The 19,314-nt window shown below is 41.3% G+C and overlaps 1 protein-coding gene across 1 annotated transcript; it reads right to left on the bottom strand.

The window, feature by feature from the left end:
* Window positions 1–443: 443 nt before the first annotated feature.
* Window positions 444–6,583, bottom strand: LOC101599413 (olfactory receptor 8S1-like). Its single transcript, XM_004668522.2, has 2 exons — window positions 6,570–6,583; window positions 444–1,395 (listed from the first exon to the last, which is right to left on the bottom strand). The coding sequence occupies exon 2, from the start codon at window positions 1,377–1,379 to the stop codon at window positions 444–446; it is 936 nt and encodes a 311-aa protein (XP_004668579.1). The 5' UTR covers window positions 1,380–1,395; window positions 6,570–6,583.
* Between the last annotated feature and the right edge of the window lie 12,731 nt (window positions 6,584–19,314).

Below are 19,314 nucleotides of genomic sequence, written 5' to 3'. Positions count from 1 at the left end.
TGTGACTCAGTTGGTAGAGTGCTTGCTTGGCATCCACAAAGCCCTGGTTTTGATCTCCAGCACCACATAGAAAGAATCAAATGTGATGGAGCATGCTTATATCCTAGCGCTCTGCAGGTGGAGACAGGAAGAGTAAGTTTAAGGCAAGCCTAGACTACATGAGACTTGGTCTCAAAAAAAAAAAGAGATGCATAAATACTGGTTCATTTAACTATGCAATGGTAGGAATAAAGTAGTGGAGATGTTAGAGCAAGGAAAAGACAGGCCACAGATTTTAGATATAAATAATATTTCAGTACAGTTTGGTATACTTTATTTTCACTGTCAATATAGGCAGGAAAAGAGTGACACAGGACTTTCTTTAAGTCAGTTGTCTAAAACCCTACCTTAAGTTAAAGCACTTGGCAGGAAAAACTTTTCTTCCCATTCTGTGTCCATGTTCCTCACCCAAAGTAATGTAGATATTTTCCCAATGTCCTTTTCACAGCTGCCTTCACCTCCTGGTTCTTTAGGCTGTAGATGAGGGGATTCAGCATGGGTGTGACTGCACTGTACTGTAAGGAGGAGAGAAAATCGAGAGAGGAACCAGACGTAGGCATAAGATAGCGAACCAGACCCGACCCGAAGAACAAGATCACCGCTACCAGGTGAGAAGAGCACGTATTAAATGCTTTGCTTCTCCCTGTGGTGGACCTCATGCTCAGGATGGTAGACACGATGCGGGCATAGGAGAAGAAGATTGGGAGAAAAGTGCCAAGCCCATGCAGCAGGGTGGAGCAGATCAAGATGTTGATATTGATGGAGACATTGGAACAAGACAGAGGAAAGAGAGAGGGCAGCTCGCAGGTGTAGTGGTGTATGACTCGGGCCTCACAGAAGTCCAGGTTAACAGCTAGGAGTACAATGACTACTGAGTTGAGAGAGGCCAGGCCCCAGGAGAGCAGTACCAGCTTTACACAGAGCTCATTGCTCATCATCTGGCCGTAGAGCAGCGGGTGGCAGATGGCAGCATAGCGGTCATAGGCCATCATGGAAAGAAGAAAGGCTTCAGTCCCGGCAGTGATGAACACAAAAAAGACCTGCGCTAGGCAGCCCTCTACTGAGATGGTTTTCCTTGCAGACAGGAGGTCCTTGAGCAGCTTTGGGACGGTGACCGAAGAGAAGCCGAGGTCCAAGAATGACAGGTTGCTCAGGAAGAAGTACATGGGAGTGTGGAGGTGGGTGTCCGCCCTGATCACCAGCAGCATCGTCAAGTTCCCGGTCATGGTGAGGAGGTAAATCGCCAGGAAGAGTACAAAAAGCAGAGCCTCGATCCGGGGGTCGTCAGACAGCCCAGTGAGAATGAACTCAGTGATGGCGCTGCGGTTCCTCCACGCCATTGGTAGATGGTATTGCCTTGGAATAAAATAGAAAGAGATCTCTGTCACTGAGTAGCCGCTTCAGGGCATCCCCTCTTCTCATGCTACCCTTCTGCCACATGATACTCAGGTAGCTCAAAGCTGCCCTCATTCATATCTCAGAATTTTTTTTTTCTGTTTAATGTGTAGCTCAGGCTAGTCTTGAACTTGTGATCCTCCTGTCTCCCCCTCTTCATCAATTTCATACTGATTTGTGCCACCACAAAGGACACAGAAAGAGTTTTTTTTATTTTATTTTATTTTTTTTATTTTTTTTAGGTAGTATCTCTCTCTAGTCCAGGGTGACCTGGAATTCACTGTGTAGTCTCAGGGTGGCCTCAGACTCACACCGATCCTCCTACCTTTGCCTCTGAGCGCTGGAATTAAGAGCATGTGCCACGATTCCTGGCCACAGTGAGTTTAAAAAGTTTTTTTTTTTTTTGTGGTTTATTTTTATTTATTTATTTGAGACAGAGAGAGGGAGAGAGATAATGGTCATGCCAGGGCCTCTAGCCATTGCAAATCAACTCCAGATGCATGCACCACCATGTGCATCTGGCTTATGTGGGACCTGGAGAATCGAAGCTGGATCCTTAGGCTTCCCAGGCAAGTACCTTAACTGCTAAGCCATCTCTCCAGCTCCACAGTGAGTTTTTTTTTAAACATTTTTTAAAAATTATATATTTATTTATTTGAGAGCGACAGACACAGAGAGAAAGACAGATAGAGGGAGAGAGAGAGAATGGGCGCGCCAGGGCTTCCAGCCTCTGCAAACGAACTCCAGACGCGAGCGCCCCCTTGTGCATCTGGCTAACGTGGGACCTGGGGAACCGAGCCTCGAACTGGAGTCCTTAGGCTTCACAGGCAAGCGCTTAACCGCTAAGCCATCTCTCCACCCTCCACAGTGAGTTTTTAATAGTGTTTTGTTAGAGCTGATCCTGGGTCACACTGTTCACATACTTCAAGACAATTTTATTCCTTCTCCAACAGAATTTACTAGAAAATAAGTGCCACTGGATCACCCATAAATTTATAATTTTAGTTTCTACTGCACTTTTGTTATATTTCAGAGAATCTAAAAATTATAGCACATATCTGTAGTGGTTTTCTAAACCTTCCCCTCTCTCTTCAATTTCTCAATTATTTTTTGTTCAAAGTTGTTCAATAGCTACTTGCCAAATTCCATTAAGCATAATGAGCCCAGTGCCTGGGGTCATGATCCCTGTATGACGTATGAAAGTGCATTTATTTCTTTAAGGGTTAGAAGATACTGAGTGTGATGGTAACATCCGTAACCCTAGCACTTGAGAGGATGAGGCAGGAGATTGCCGTGAACTTGAGCCCAGCTTGGGTTACAAAATGAGCTGCTGACTCTTTTATCCTGATTTTTATTTATTTATTTATTTTGGTTTTTTTTTTGAGGTAGGGTCTCACTCTAGCCCGGGCTGACCTGGAGTTTACTATGCAGTCTCAGGGTGGCCTCAAACTCATGGCGATCCTCCTGCCTCTGCCTCCCAAGTGCTGGGATTAAAGGCATGTACCACCATGTCCGGCTTATTTTGCATTATTTTTGAGGCAAGGTTTTACTCTAGCCTAGGAAAATTTGGAATGTACTTTGTAGCTCAGGCTGACCTCGAATTCACAGCCTCTTGAGTGCTGGGATTAAAGGCATACCTGGCTGATTTTTGTTTAAAGCCTATCATGGTGCTCCCTTTTTAGTCCACAGCATCTCTTGCCTTATGCCATATATGCCAACCATGTATTTCAGTTTCCCACTTTGGACTATGAGCTCTCAGAACACATAGACTACAACAGTCTTAAGTAGTAAACAGGCTTAGGTAGTTCTGTCCCCACCTATTCCATATCAGTTTCAGATGATACCTCTCAGACTATTTTGGAAGTTCTCTATGGTGTATCATTTTTTTTTTTTTTTTGAGGTAGGGTCTTGCTTTAGGCCAGGCTGACCTGGAATTCACTATGTAGTCTCAGGGTGGCTGAAACTCAGGCTGATCCTCCTATCTCTGCTTCTTAAGTGCTGGGATTAAAGGCATGCGCCACCACACCCAACTTCTATGGCATATCGTGTGTGATTCAGACAAGAGTTCTTGACCACTTCAAACATAAGCTCATCTGCCCACTCCAATGTCCTCACGAGCATGAAAGCTCAGTGGAGGCATTGTTACTTCTGTTGTCCATCAAGCCTGCCTGCTGCCTAGGGGTGAAGACTGTTGAATTTCAAGGAGACTCTCATCGACGTGAAGTCCATCCTTTATGTCACTGCAATATCCTTTGATTCTCCCACTTTCAGAATCTACAAATATGGTTGCCATAACTTCAGGATGCTATTTGTATTCATATTGTAGGTACATTATTCTTTTATCATCCTCTGAGGTCGATATGTACAGTCTCACCATTTACTTTAAAATATTTCTTACATCCTTTAATTTAGTTATAAACTATGTAGCCAAGACAGCCAAGATTATGAACAGCTTATATTAATGACAGTAAGATAATTTAAACCAGCCAAGCTCAAGTTCAGCTTACACCTAAGTCATGGTTACCTGTATGCACGAATGAACAAGCAGAGTTTGCTTTTATGTGCTGTCAGGCTGCTAGCCTATGTCCAGCAACACAGTGGAACACAGCCAGTTGGAGAAGTAATTTTTGAGGACCCTGCGTAGATAAAATTGTAAATACTATTGAAAGCAAACACTATTTGTCATCTATATAAGCAAAGTCAAGTGGTGAATGATATATCTTCTGCAAATATTTAGCCATTTCAAGGTATTTGCTGATAGATTTATCTTGAAAATTCCTCCTATACTTTCTTTCACAAGGGGAGACCTGGCTACAGTGTGTCATACAGGTTTCAAGCTCTTGTGTGAACAGTTTTGCTTTCTCTCCACACTTCATAAGAAAAGGCAGCAGCTATTTCTCTCATTTATTTCATGCTTTTGTAAGGAATGGAGCCTCATTACCCTCCTATGCCAAACAGCACTTCCAGCTAATGCCCGAGATTCCTTTAATGGCCAGTATTAAAAGTTTTTACTGGGCTGGAGAGATGGCTTAGCAGTTTAGGCATTTGCCTGCAAAGCCGAAGAACCCAAGTTCGATTCCCCAGGACCCATGTAAGCCAGGTGCACAAGGTAGCACATGTGTCTGGAGTTCATTTCTAGTGGCTAGAGGCTCTGGTATGCCCATTCTCTCTCTCATAAATAAACAAAATATATTTAAAAAAGTTTTCATTGAAACCCTACATTAATTCATCACAGAATAAATCAAGTTTGCAGCCACTCTTCTGAAGGAATGATATTGACTCATTTCATTGTGAGTTATAAAAGATAGATGGCAGATTTTGGATATGGGGTAAGAATAGAAAGACTGCAGAGAAAGATGAGAAGGTTGATTATAGAGATAGATGCAAAAGAAGGATTTCAAATCTATGTGCTTAAACATCTGTGCCACCATTCTGCCCACCAAGACCCTTCATGTCAGTGGCTCATGTAGTCATTTGGTTAACTTCTCTTATAAAGAGATGAAGCAGGGGCTGGGTAGATGGCTCAGCAGTTAAAGCTACTTGCTTATAAAGCCTTCCCACCTGTGGTCAATTCTCCAGTACCCACATCAAGCCACAAAGTGCTATTTTATGTGTCTGGAGTTCATTTGCAATGGCAAGAGGCTCTGGAGCACCTATGTTCTCTCTTATTTTGTTTCATGTTTTTGTGTTTTATTGAGGTAGGGTATCATGATAGCCCAGGGTGTCCTGGAACTCACTCTGTAGTCCCAGCCTGCATTGAACTCACAGTCTTCCTCCTACCTCTGCCTCACAAGTGCTGGGATAAAAGGTGTGCACTACTATGCCCAGCTCTCTTAAATAAATAAATAGTTAAGGATGGTGGTGCACACCTTTAATCTCAACATCTAGAAGGAGGAGATAGGAGAATTACTGTGAGTTTAAGGCTAGACTGGGCTAGAGTGAGACCCTATCTCAAAAAACAAAACAAAAAGGATACTTAAATAAATAAAATTATTTTAAAAAAGAGATAAAGCAGAATAGTGGGCATGTTTAGGATTCTATGGCTCTTAGAAAGTTGACTTCCTGAATTCAGCCATTAATACAGAAAAATCACAGGGTCATGGCACTGACTTAAGAATTAAGCCCAAAGTTAAGAAGAACAATTCTGATGGAGGGAATAGCTCAGCTACCCCAGCTTGTTGAAAGAATCACCTACTTGATGGCAGGTATATTATTGGAATGAAGGAGTGTGAGAAGGGCAAGTGTGGAAGGTGAGCCTAGACAAGGTGACTGGAAATTTCTAGGTGCACAGGGTTAACATTCAGACTGTGAGCAAACAGGTGGACTCAGCATGGAGACAGATATCAGTGCTGGCAATGGGAAGGGTTATTCTGTGAGCTCCCATCTTCTGTGGACCTTCACACTGTCCACAGCATGTCTGTGCAGAATGGATCTGAGGGTAGTCTCAACAACAGGGAAATTTTTCTGCAGTTCCGGGAAAGCTGGAGAATAAGTAGCTCTGCTAGTCCACCACCTATCTCTGATATGTGCATCACATTCTAGGGGTCTGCTTTCTACAGTGTTTTGGGATCCTTACAATGAAAGGACTTATGTCCAATCACTAAGGTGTCACTCTCCTTGTGGTAAGCAGGGAGTGAATAAACACCTTTCTGAAAAGGTGTCCATATAGCAGGTACAAATACATCATTTGGGAACCCAGGGTTAAGTGGGTTCCATAAAGAAAAGATGGTCTTCCAGGACTAGGAAGTATCTCTCTGTAGTTTAAGAATGAGGGGTGGGGAGGATGTAGGATGAATGACATGAATTATAAAGTAGTAGGAGGTGGGCTGGAGAGATGGCTTAGTGGTTAAGCGCTTGCCTGTGAAGCCTAAGGTTCGAGGCTCTGTTTCCCAGGTCCCACCTTAGCCAGATGCACAAGGGGGCACACGCGTCTAGAGTTCGTTTGCAGTGGCTGGAAGCCCTGGCGTGCCCATTCTCTCCCTCTTTCTCTCTCTGTCACTCTCAAATAAATAAATAAAATTTTTTTTAAAAAGTAGTAGGAGGTGGGTGTGGGAAAGGGAGGGTTCAGCAGCAGAGTTAAATACAGAACCTCCTAGGCAAACACAAGATAACATGGGAAAATAGAAGGTTGTTACCGGTCTGCTGGCTTTTCTTGGAAGAGGCACGTGTGTGTTCCATTTCCCATCGTGAGAGAGATATCGCGTGCAAACGTCTTCACATGATGGAATCTCAACCACAGGAGTCTCTTTGATGTCAGTGAGGAAAAGATGTTAGAATACGAGCCTTGGGAGCACTGGATATGTCCCAGAGTCAGGATTATTGTCCTGAGTATTTTATCCTAGAGTGGTGCCCTCCTGCAACGTAGGATCCTATGGGGGAAGATAAGGACATTTTGTGTAAAGAAGCTCATATTTGGAATAATAGGCATATATTTCTTTAAAACCTTCTCAAATAGTCTCAGGTGCAGCAACATGCCTTCTCTTCATTTATTTCTTCTGTGATTCTGAATATTCTTTTAGAAGTGTAACTGAAGGGAAAAAAACTGTCTAGCAGAACCAATCAGAATGCTGTCTGTGTTTAGGCAGCGATGGGCTGAGTCAGGCACCCAGGGGAAGCTGGGTCAAGGCCATATTCCCTGAAGTCTCAGCCCAAAGCCAAGCTCTGGACTCAACTCACACAGCCTCCATTCAGCAGGGAAGTTAAACTTAGAGACCCAGGGTGTACCTGCAGGGCAGCATTTGAAGTCTGATTTAGAACGAATACTTAAAGCCGGATTGGAACTCTTCTCAGGCCTGGGGGCGGGGTGGCGAAGAAAGAGAGAAAACCCGAGTTAGAGAAAATTGTTCTTGGAAAATGGTCATTTTCCTCATTTCACCATGGGGCTAAGAATGCCACTTGTTAAGGGAGCAGAGTTGTGACACATTAACTGACTCCACATCATTTTCTAGTAGAGCACACTTGAATTTTCCTTATTTTTACAAGATTGTTCATTATAATGATTTAATGAGAGGAGATAACTCTACCCTGATAAATTATTGAGCCTAAAAATTCTATTTCAAGTATATAATGGGTTTTTAACAGAGTCTATCAAAGCAGAAATGATTCAAACACACAGTGAGTTATTTTAAGTGATTTATATACTTGGATTTAAAAATGACTAAAATAAAAAAGTTTAACTTATTATTTGAGTAAGGCAGAGCCATCAGCATTTTAGTGAAGTTTATACATAAATAACACAGAGAACACATTACCCTGATTTAACTCAAATAACACAAAAATCAAGAAGGCATTATTTTTCATCATTTTTTCAGTAAGAAGAGAGGGCCAATATCTGAGAGAAATGAGGGATTCCAGAATGATCAAACTATTGTCTTGGTCATCTACTCAGCACTCTTAGGTGGAACTAGACTTTATTTACTAATGTACTTACTGATTTTTATGGTGCTGAGCATCCAACTTAGGGCCTTACACATGCTAGGCAGTCATTCTACTACTAAACTATTTCCCCACACCTGACATTATCTTTACTTACTTACTTTAATATTTTAAAATACATTTTATTTATTTATTTGAAAGAGAGAGAGAGAGAGAGCCAAAGGGCGGGAGAGTGAGGAAGAGGCAGATAGAGAGGATGGGCATGCCAAGACCTCCAGCCACTGCAAACAAACTCCAGACGCTACCTTGTGCATCTGGCTTATGTGGGTACTGGAGAATTAAACGTGGACTCTTAGGTTTCACAGGCAAGTGCCTTAACCACTAAGCAATCTATCCAGCCCAGCATTATCTTTAAATGCTAGCCTTAGAGAGAAATTAAATCTAGACTTAACTGATTCCTGAATATTTCAATTCTAGGAAGTAAACAGACTTGTGGTAAAGGTCTATGGTATGATTTTGGCAGTGTTTGCAATGCTGGTCCTCTGCTGGTATTGCATGTGCAGACCACGTGTATGATGAGGAGAGTCCTTCAACACTCTGGCCGCTTAGGACTTCAAGTTATTTGGTGAGGATCAGAGCCATCCTACTGACTGAACAGTAGGAAATTTCCTGGGGTATTTAGAAGAGAAGGGCAAGGGTAGGTTGGCCATGTTTTCTTAAGCTGCCAGTTAATCCAGAGAAATTCTACTTTAGTAGTTTTCACCTGTTTAGGTTTTTACATAAGATTTTAAAATATAACGTAGTCAAGGTAAAAACGTGTTTGAAAACATTTGATCTGATTTAACTTTTTATTCACTTAATTGGGAAACAAAGATGATTTGAGATGAGACAAGTAATGCCAAAATATGGTTTTTATGCAGTAAATTTTCTGTGATAGGTGCATCAGATATGAAGACTATGAAAGCTTTATTGATGAGAAAAATGCATCAGGAATGACATAATGGATATGAATTTTATTTAGTGCTTGACTTCTAGTAAGTGATTTAATAAATATTTGTTTTCTGAAGGTATGAAAAATGCATGCAATTTTATACACATTGATTTTGAAATATGTACAGAAATGTCTAATTACTACAATATGGAGTCATTAACATATAGATGGTCATTGTTTCTATGGAGATAAATAAAATAATTCCAGGAAAGGATGTGAACTGTAAGACAAAGGTCCTCCGGGACAGAATTGTGGGAACTGCAACATTTATGAGGATGGCAGATGTGGAAAGTGTGAATAGACTGGGGTGGAATAATCTTTATATCTCGAAGTGACCTCCAGGAACTACAAGAGGCAGAATGTAGAGGAAGAAAAGCAGCATAGGAATGTCACACTGCATCTGCCACAGAGCATAAGGACTGAAGGGCCGGGCCTGGAGACACTGCTTCAAGGATCTTATTGATGTATTGATGTACCCTTGTTCTCCCCATTATTCTCCTCCATCTGCCTCACACAAGCCCCTACTTTATTTTTTTTTAAAAATTTTATTTATTTATTTGAGAGAGAGAGATAGAGAGAGAGGGATATATGCTAGGGCTTCTTGCCAATGAAAACTAACTCCAGATGCATATGCCACTTTGCACATCTATTTTACATGTGTACTGGGAAATTGAACCCAGGCCATCAGGCTTTGCAAGAAAGCACCTTTAAACACTGGCACATCTCAATAACCACAGCTTTAATTTTTGTAATGGGACAAAATAGCATGTTTATAGAAAAAAGTTATATCTATTGGTACTTTATACTTTGTTTAAATAAATGGCATCAAAATCCTAAGGAAATGTTGGGCATGGTGGCATATTCCTTTAGTCCCAGCACTCAGGAGGCTAAATTAGGAGGTAGGAAGATCACTGTGAGTTTGAGACCAGCCTGAGACTGCATAGTGAATTCTAGGTTAGTCTGGGCTAGAGTGAGATCCTACCTTGAAAAAACAAAAAGAAAAAGAAAACTTTATATATAGTTTATACTTATAGAGCAGGAGAAGCTAAGATGTTAGGACAAAATGGCAAATACTGAAGCAGTAAGGCCTAGGAGGAGCTGGCAAAAACACACCCACACCCACACACACACCGTGCAGGTTTACACTTAGATTCAGCCTTATAGGGTTTTCCTCTGTTGTCTCAATAAAAGGAATAAAATTATGTACAGATATAGATAGAATTTTTGGCATAAAAAATGACTAAAAGATTCTCCGTCAAGTGTAAAGGAAACTCATGTAGTGGGGGATCCTTGTTGAGTCCAAGTAAAGATAAGGATAAGAATTCTGAGGGTCAAGCTGTGTTTGGATCATAGCTACAATTGCAAAGATTTACATTCTAGGTATCAAAACGGAGACAGTCAATAAGTCTTGTGAATATGCTGGAAGAGTAGTGGGCAAAGATACTGAAGGCACAGGTTGCTAAAGCAGGGGCTGGAGGGTGGTCAGGATGCTTGCCTGCAAAGACCAGCCACCCAAGTTTGATTCTTCAGCGCCCACATAATGCCAGATGCACACAGTGACACATGTGTCTGGAGTTGTTGCGGTGGCTGGCAGCCCTGGCATGCCCATACTCTCTCTCTCTTTCTGCCTCTTTTATGAGTAGGGACTGGGACAGTGGTAGTTCAATACAAGGAAGGTGAAAAAGGACCTGTTTTAGGGATGACCTCCCAACCTCTGGGCTCATGTTTGCCTAAATCTGAGTGGCTCACTCTCCATGCTCTTATGGTCCATGACTCATTGACAGCCATAGCCCTGCATTCTCCTGGCTACAGGGATAGTTTAGAAGTTTACATTGGATGAGTCCAGTAGTGAACCCTTGGAAGGTTTTTATCTTTCTTTCCTGTTCTCTTTTCTTTTCTTCTTTCTTCCTTTCTTCCTTTCTTCTTTTTCTTTTTGTTTTTTCAAGGTAGGATCTCACTCTAGCCCAGACTAACCTAGAATTCACTATGTAGTCTCAGGCTGGTCTCAAACTCACAGTGATCTTCCTACCTTCTACCTTAGCCTCCTGAGTGCTGGGACTAAAGGAATATGCCACCATGCCCAGCATTTCCTTAGGATTTTGATGCCATTTATTTAAACAAAATTCTTCCACTAATTGCTTTTGCTTTGTTGGATAGAAGTTGTATGAGTGAGAATCTTTTCTATGTTTCTGATCTTAGAGGAAATGTTTTCAGCTTTCACCATTTAGTATGATGCTTGTGGGTTTTTCATATATGGCCTTTATTGTGTAGATGTAATTTATTTTTCTACTTATGTTATTCATAGATTTATCATTAAAAGGAGTTGAAGGGGCTGGAGTGATGGCTCATGGTTAAGGTGCTTGCTTGCAAAACCTAACAATCTGAGTTCAATTCTGTAGTACCTACATCAGGCCAGATGCAAAATTGGCACGTGCATGCAGAGTTCATTTGCAGTGGCTAAAGGCCCTGGCATGCCATTCTCTCTGTCTCTATATTTGCTTGCAAATAAATAAAACATATTTTTTAAAAAAGGAGCTGAGTTTTGTCCCATGCTTTTCTCCACTAAAACTTATTTTTTTAATTTAATTTATTAGTTTTCTTTTCAGTAACTAAGACTTATTTTATTTAGAACTTTAATATATGAACATACAATAATTTGATCATGTTCTCATCCTGTAATCCCTTTTTGTTCCCCTTCCCCTTCCCCTATACCCTGAGCACCCTTCTCTTTCAAAGCAGTCCCTCTGTTTTGTTGTCTTATTACTTTTGTCCTACTCTGTCATCCATGTCAAAATACTTTGTAAATTATTTATTTTATTTATGAGAGAGAGAGAGAGAGAGAGAGAGGATGAGTGCATCTGGGCCTTCAGCCATCACAAATGAACTCCAGACGCATGCACTCCCTTGCGCATCTGGCTTACATGGGTCCTGGGGAGTTGAACCTGGGTCCTTTGGCTTCTCTGGCAAATACCTTAACCACTAAGCAATCTCTCCAGCCCCTTGTTACAATTTTAATAATGGGTTCAGAACAATGCTGATCTTGTGGGAGTATTGGTAGCCACTGTGAAGTCATGGCTGCACTAGTTGGTTCCTGTGGATAGGACAGTGCTCCAAAGTATGCCTTCACACCCTGTGTGAATATGTATAATTATATTCTTTCTGTCCCTCTTCCACAATGTTCCCTGAGCCTTGGAGGGTGTGATAGAAATCTCTATTAGGGGCTAGAGAGATGACTTAGCAGTTAGGGCACGTGCCTGCAAAGCCAAAGGGCTCAGGTTCTATTCCCCAGGACCCATGTAAACCAGATGCACAAGGTGGCACATGCATCTGGAGTTTGTTTGCAGTGGTTGGAGACCCTGGAATGCCCATTTTTCTCAATCTCATTCTCTGTCTCTCAAATAATAATAAAGAAATCTCCATTAGTGTTAAGAGCTTGACAGCCTTTTATTTTCTGCTTTGGTTAGTTTTGAGTCTTCTTAGTGTCCACCACTATCTCCATAGAGACTCATGGTTCTCTGGCTAGCAGTGAGAGCAGCATTCATCTTCATTCTGACACTTCCTTTACAATGTTTTCTGAGTTTTTCTTAGCAGGTGTGATATAGATAGCTTGTCAAGTGCTAAGCCATGACTTTCTTTTCTTATTATTCTGATGGGTATTGGGTTTCCCTGGTAGTTGCCATTATCTATAAAAAGAAGGTTTGCTGGGCATGGTGGCGCACGCCTTTAATCCCAGCACTCGGGAGGCAGAGTTAGGAGGATCACTGTGAGTTCGAGGCCACCCTGAGACTAAGTTAATTCCAGGTCAGCCTGGGCCAGAGTGAAACCTGGAAAATAAATAAATAAAATAAAATAAAAAGAAGGTTCTCTAACAAAAAGTGAGAACAGCAATAATCAAAGGGTATATACACATACGTTTAGAAGGCTTTTTGATGGTCATAATATCTCAGTTTAGCCAAAGAACAGTGGGAGCTTCCCTCTGGGATCTATGACCTTCAAAACCATGGGCTTTTGGTTCAATTCTCAGTACCAGGCATGAAATCCCTCCCACTGAGTGGGGGCTCTTATATAATCAAAGAGCAATTGATTACCCCCATAACTTATGTGATGCTGTTGCACCATTGGGTACATCTTGCCTGGCTGATCAATTTTGTAGCTTGTAGGATCCACTCTTGTTCAAACTTAGATGACTTTTCTACCCCAGCAGCTCACATAGCACCTTCCAGCATCATGGCAGCTGTGATTAACATTTTTAAGAAAAGACTTCTGTCTTTTGAAAAATTTTCATCTGTGTATCATCACTTCACTGAACCTAGATATTTGGCCAATCACTGATTGAGACTTTGAGGCATCATATTAAAGAAGCAATATTTCTCTTTTTATTTATTTAGTTATTATTTTTAATTTTTTATAATTAACTTCCATGATTGCAAATAATATCCCATGGTAATTCCCTTCTTCCCCACTTTCCCCTTTGAAACTCCACTCTCCATCATATCCCCTCCCCTCTCAATCAGTCTCTCTTTTATTTTGATATCATGATCTTTTCCTTCTATTACGATGGTCTTGTGTAGGGAGTGTCAGGCACTGTGAGATTATGGATATCTAGGCCATTTTGTGTTTGGAGGAGCACATTGTAAGGAGTGCTACCCTTCCTTTGGCTCTTAATTTTTTTTAAATTATTTATTTATTTGAGAGTGACAGACACAGAGAGAAAGACAGATAGAGGAAGAGAGAGAGAATGGGCGCGCCAGGGCTTCCAGCCTCTGCAAACGAACTCCAGACACGTGCGCCCCCTTGTGCATCTGGCTAACGTGGGTCCTGGGGAATCGAGCCTCGAACCCGGGTCCTTAGGCTTCACAGGCAAGCGTTTAACCGCTAAGCCATCTCTCCAGTCCTCTTAAATTTTTTTTTTTGCCACTTCTTCTACAATGGACCCTGAGCCTTGGAAGGTGTGATAGAGATATTGTTGTGCTGACCGCTCCTCTGTCACTTCTTTTCAGCACTGTGATGCCTTCTGAGTCATCCCAAGGTCACTGCCACCTGAAAAGAAAGTTTTCTAACAAAAAAGTGAGAGTAGCATTAATATATGGGTATGAACATTAAGAGAAGTGTTTACTGGGCACTTTGATGAGCATTGTATGTATATTTAGCCAGACAGCAGCAGATGTTACACCCCTAGGGCTCATGACTATCTCTCTTGTAGGTTTTCAGTATCAGGGATGTATTCCCTCCCATGGAGTGGGCCTCCAGTCCAATTAGAGGGCAGTTGGTTTCCCCCAAACAGACATGCCACTACTGCACCTGTTGGATCATTTGGCCTGTTTAGCCACATATAAGGCTTGCAGTGTCCACTGTGGAGTATCTTCTCTGGTCATTTATCTCTCTTCCATTGAACTGTATGCCATGTGGCTTTTTTCCAGCTCTCTGTCAGCTGGTATACATGGAGGAGGTTTTCAGCTCAGTTCCAGCAGGATTTCTCAGTGATCTTGCAGCCCAAGTACATGCAGTCTTCAGCAATAAGGTCTTACCATCTCTTCCTCGTGGGAAACCAAGGGCCTCGGCAATGGCCTGTAATGTTTTATGGGGCATCAGGGACATCCCTGGCCAACAACTCACTGGCACTGAAAATTTTCTAGTAATAATCCATGGCTCCTGAGTGTTCCATTGTCCAAAGAAGTAGGTTTCCATATGATATATTTACATCCTCTTAGATTTTGATTAGCCTCCCTCCATCTTTCATTTACTCAATCTCTTCCCCTGACCTCACTTGGGAGCAGAGATAATACTATTATCTCTGCTAAGACTGTGAAGATATTATTACAAACTCAAGTACATTGACTAGAATAAAATCCTAACTTGAATGTCATTTATCATTCCCCTTACCACTGTGTCTTTTACAAGAGACTACTTTTCATTTGCTACTAGAAGTTGGAAAGTTACCAGTTGCTTTTTAAATTATGCTCCAACATGTTCTACTTGTATTTAGGGTTGGGAGAGGGTTGAAATTCAGAATTGGTATATTAACTAATATGGACTTCAAACTGCTAACAATTTTAAGGACAATACTTATTTAATATTTTTATCTACTTGCAGGAAAAGAGAGAGAGAGGAAGAGAGAGAGAGAGAGAGAGAGAGAGAGAGAGAGAGAGAGAGAGAGAGAGAGTATATGAATAGGCATTCCAGAGCTTGTTGTCACTGCCAATGAATTTCAGACACAGGTGCCACTTTGTGCATCTGGCTTTACATGGGTACTGAGGAATCGAACCCAGGCTGTCAAGCTTTGCAAGCAAGTGCTTTTAATGACTGAGCTGTCTCTCTAGCCTGACATTACTTATTTTTTAATGTTCTAATAAGTACCCAAGTTTTTTCCCCAAATGATTTTAGAGCTAGAAAATCTTTAGAACTTGGAATTGTTTGTGTGTGTGTATAAAGATATTATATTTTTACCTTTCACTGTGACAACAAATAACCCAAACTCACAATGAATTATATCACCAAACATTTATTTCTTGGTTGTGATTTGATGTCCATCCTGGATTGCCTTTGGCATGAATAAGTACATCTGTGCTCAACTTCAAGTGTCTCTCACTCTGGCACATAGACAAAGTTTCAATAATTCCTTGGAACAACCTATTTTTGTATCAAAGGGGAAACATTCATAAAGCAATAAAAAGACACAATGCATACCAAATACAAAAAGGTACAAAATCTTGGCATGGTGGCACACACCTTTGATCTTAGTGTTCAGGAGGCAGAGGTAGGAGGATCACCATGAGTTGGAGGCCACCCTGAGACTACATAGTGAATTGCAGGTCAGCCTGAGCTAGAGTGAGACCCTACCAAAAAAAAAAAAAAAAAAAAAAAAAGAAAAAAAAAAGAGTACAATGTCTGAAAATTTCTACTAAAACTGACTACTGTCACTTTCATCCACATTCTACTGGTTAGAGCAACTCATATGTTCAAGCTTGATTCAGTGGGTTGGGGAAGCATACACTGATCTTTTGGGGGGGGGGGATTTTATTTATTTATTTTTGCTTACAATTCTCTTTCCTCCCCTTTTACAGAGATGTTCCTCTCATAAAATGATGCTTGCATGCCTTTCTGATTAATTCTTTATTTATTTATTTAAATTTTTTTTTATTAGTTTTCTATTCAGCAAATACAGGCAGTTTGGTACCATTATTAGGCTCATCCGTGACCTACCCCCTCCCCATCGGCCCCTCCTTGTTGATGTATATGGGTCGTGCATTGTGGATTTAGCCCACAGTTATTGGTACGATAAATGTCTTTGCATATCATGACCCAACATGTGGCTCTGACATTCTTTCGGCCCCCTCTTCCACAAAATTTCCCTGAGCCATGTTGGGATCATTTGTGGTCTGCTTCAGTGCTGCGATGTTGGGGGCCTCTGAGGCTCTGGCTCTCTGATTTGGTAGGAGTTGATTTTCCTCTGTGTTGGTCTCCTTCCCCCTTGTGCTGGTATCCGGTTCATCAAGGAAACAGCACCCTTGCTTGTTTTGCCAATTTTCCTTAGTTTCAGTTGGGGCCTTTTTGAGGTATGATGGGGTGGCTCTCTCCTTAGGATCTGCATCTATCTGAAAAAGAGAAGCAGAATCTCCAACAGAGAGTTAGCACCAGGGCAAATGAGATAACCCTTACTTTTTTAGTAGAGAGTTTAATAGGTGTAGGCCCTCTTGTAGCCCATGATTGATGGTAGCTTGATATTGGAGAGTGGTCTTATGTTTGGATATAGTTCTGACTTGTTTCCAAGCTCCAGCTATGGATCCCACACCACTGAGGGGATCAGTTAGCCAAATCAAGAGCAGTTGGTTCCCCACCATGGCTGTGTGCCACTATTGCACTTGTGTGGGCATCACAACAGGTTATTTGTTGCTAAGTAGGTTAGACCATGAGTTGCTTGGAGAGATATTGGTTATCTACCCCAGTCGCCCATGTAACACCTTCTGGCACTAGACACGCTGACTGTCTGGGGACTGACTCTCTCCTGGCCTCCAGCCATGCCATTCCATTTTACGTGTCAGCTGCATATGGAGTCTTCAGCAATAGGGTCTTACCACTGACCTTTGGTGGGTCATCAAGTACTTTGAAGAAATCTGTCATTCTTTTAGGAAACCTTGTAGGTTTCTCTGATCAAAAGCTCATTGCATACACCAATCTTAAAAGTAGAGTGAGAGGATGGCCAGTGCAAACATATCTAATATCTAATAGAGATGATAAAAATATAGACAAAAGGAAATGTCAACAACTTTTTAAAAAATTTTTAAACTTTTTAATAAATACTTTCTATATAGCCATACCTAAAATATAAATCAGCTGTTCAGAGTTAACAATTAGATTTACAAAACATTTAACTTCCTAAGAAAAATTTATTTTATTCATTACATAGCAGTTAAGAATAAACCTGCCTTAAGATTTCAAACCTGACAAACATGTGGCAAGTTTATAAAGTACCCAACCAATATATAATTTTACATATAAGAGATACTTATTCCATAAAAATTTTCTCATTGTTATTCACTCACTTCTGCCTGTAAAATAAACCCTGACCACAGTGGTTCTCTACTAGGGGTGACTTTGTCCTCTAGGGGGCATTTGGTATTGTTACAATCTTGGTTGTCATAGCAGGAAGGGGTGCTACATGGCATTCAATGTGTAGAGGGCAGACACTATCAAACATTCAACTCAGAGGATGGCCCCACAAGGAAGAATCCAGACCAAATGCTGACAGAGCCAAATGTTTTAACTTCTGTAGAGGACTCAATCCCATCTTATGAGTAGCATTGCTTCCCATGTACTTCTGAAAAAAAAGTTGGCTACTAAATGGCAAACAGAATTTAAAAGTCAACTAATTATCATTACCAAAAGTAACAGTTAACTTTATGTAGCAAAGTGATTCTCAGGATAGTTAAAGTACAAAAACAACTTAGAATAACGGAACATAGGGTATATAGTTGGCCCTCCACATCTAAGAGTTCAGCCAACATGTATAATCCTTTGTCAATGTTTTCATTTAGATGACAATTCTTGGTGTCAGCCCCAATTTTATTGTCATTTTCATCAATAAGTATACACATCTCTGCCAGAAGTTGAACTTGTTGCTCATCAAGATGGTTGGTATTTATTTCAGGCATTGTGACAAAATGTCTGATCTGTCGTACAATAGCATGGTCAGAGTCGAGTGAAGGGCTCCACCCTGCTGAGGCGCTCCCCGGGTCCTTGCGCGCCGAGGGTCTCACGCAGACAGACCGGTCCACACGGTCCCCATCCCTTCATTCCACCCCCCCCCGTGCCCCCGCAAGCAGCTTACCCGCACGTCCGGCGCGAGACCTCAACAATTTTTTAGAAGTTTGAAAAACAGCCAATAATAGTTAGAAGTTAATATGCATCAAACCATATTTTAAGTTTATAACATATGGTCATGGTTTAATCCACAAGCCACCCTATAAGGTATTATTAATTCTGTTTTATAGGCTAGGAAACCAAGGCATAGAAAGGTGAAGCAACATGTTCAATGTAGTTCAGGAAAAATAGGAGAGCCAAGGCTAGAAAGGACTACACGTTTTGGCTAAAATCAAAACCTGAAGCCTAGTCTGGAAGGACAAAGCTCTACTTTCTGCTACTCTTATTCTGGGAGCCATGTTGTCTTTGTGTGCTCCTGGAGGCGCTTCAGCTGAATAACTCTTACTTTTGATTCAGTGAGTAAAATAATTTTCTTTGAATAAATTGTAGGCACAGCATGAAGCTTGTCATCTTTTGGACCTAAATACACAGTCATGCAGCATAATGTCCATACCATCTTATTTTTTACCTAAGGCACTATATATGCTAATTTTAATCTTCAGTCTAAGGATTATTATAATAATTATTTTTATAGCTGAATATAATTTCTCTTTTAAGCAATTATTTAATCGGATGCAGAGACTTGGTCTAGTCCCTGAATTACAAACGCAGTGAAACTCATCTCAGCCATGTCAGGGCCGAGTCTTCTTCCAATTCATGGTTGTCACCTATCTCTTAGTAGAGGTCAATGCTATGGGCACCAGTTGTGATGTTGGTGAGAAGTTATCAACAGTGGCCTGGCACTTCCTACGCCAACCTCCTGTTTAACTATGAGATCTTTACTGGTCTTCTCTAATCTGTTATGATGTAAATCATCCTTTGACCAGACTGGTGATGGACATTCAGTTTTCCAATTCAACTATATTTTATGCTACTGGACATTAGCCATTAAGGCACTTGACTAAGACTAAGGACCCAGGCTGATTCCCCAGGACCCATGTAAGCCAGATGCACAAGGTGGCACATGTGTCTGGAGTTCATTTGCAGTGGTTGGAGGCCCTGGCATGCCCATTCTCTCTACCTGCCCTTTCCTCTCTCTCCACCTCCCTCTTTCTCTCAAATAAATAGCATGTTAAAAAAGAAAAAAACATGGACCAATGGTTGGGGAAGAAGAGTCCCACATCCTCACAAACGATGCTCCTACATTTGCTCCC

The sequence above is a fragment of the Jaculus jaculus genome, chromosome 6 (assembly GCF_020740685.1).
Source record: "Jaculus jaculus isolate mJacJac1 chromosome 6, mJacJac1.mat.Y.cur, whole genome shotgun sequence".
Taxonomy (NCBI): domain Eukaryota; kingdom Metazoa; phylum Chordata; class Mammalia; order Rodentia; family Dipodidae; genus Jaculus; species Jaculus jaculus.
This window is presented reverse-complemented; position numbering and strand designations above follow the sequence as displayed.

Excerpts from the sequence above, each read along its gene's own strand:
- LOC101599413 (XM_004668522.2), bottom strand. The coding sequence starts at position 1,379 with ATGGCGTGGAGGAACCGCAGCGCCATCACTGAGTTCATTCTCACTGGG.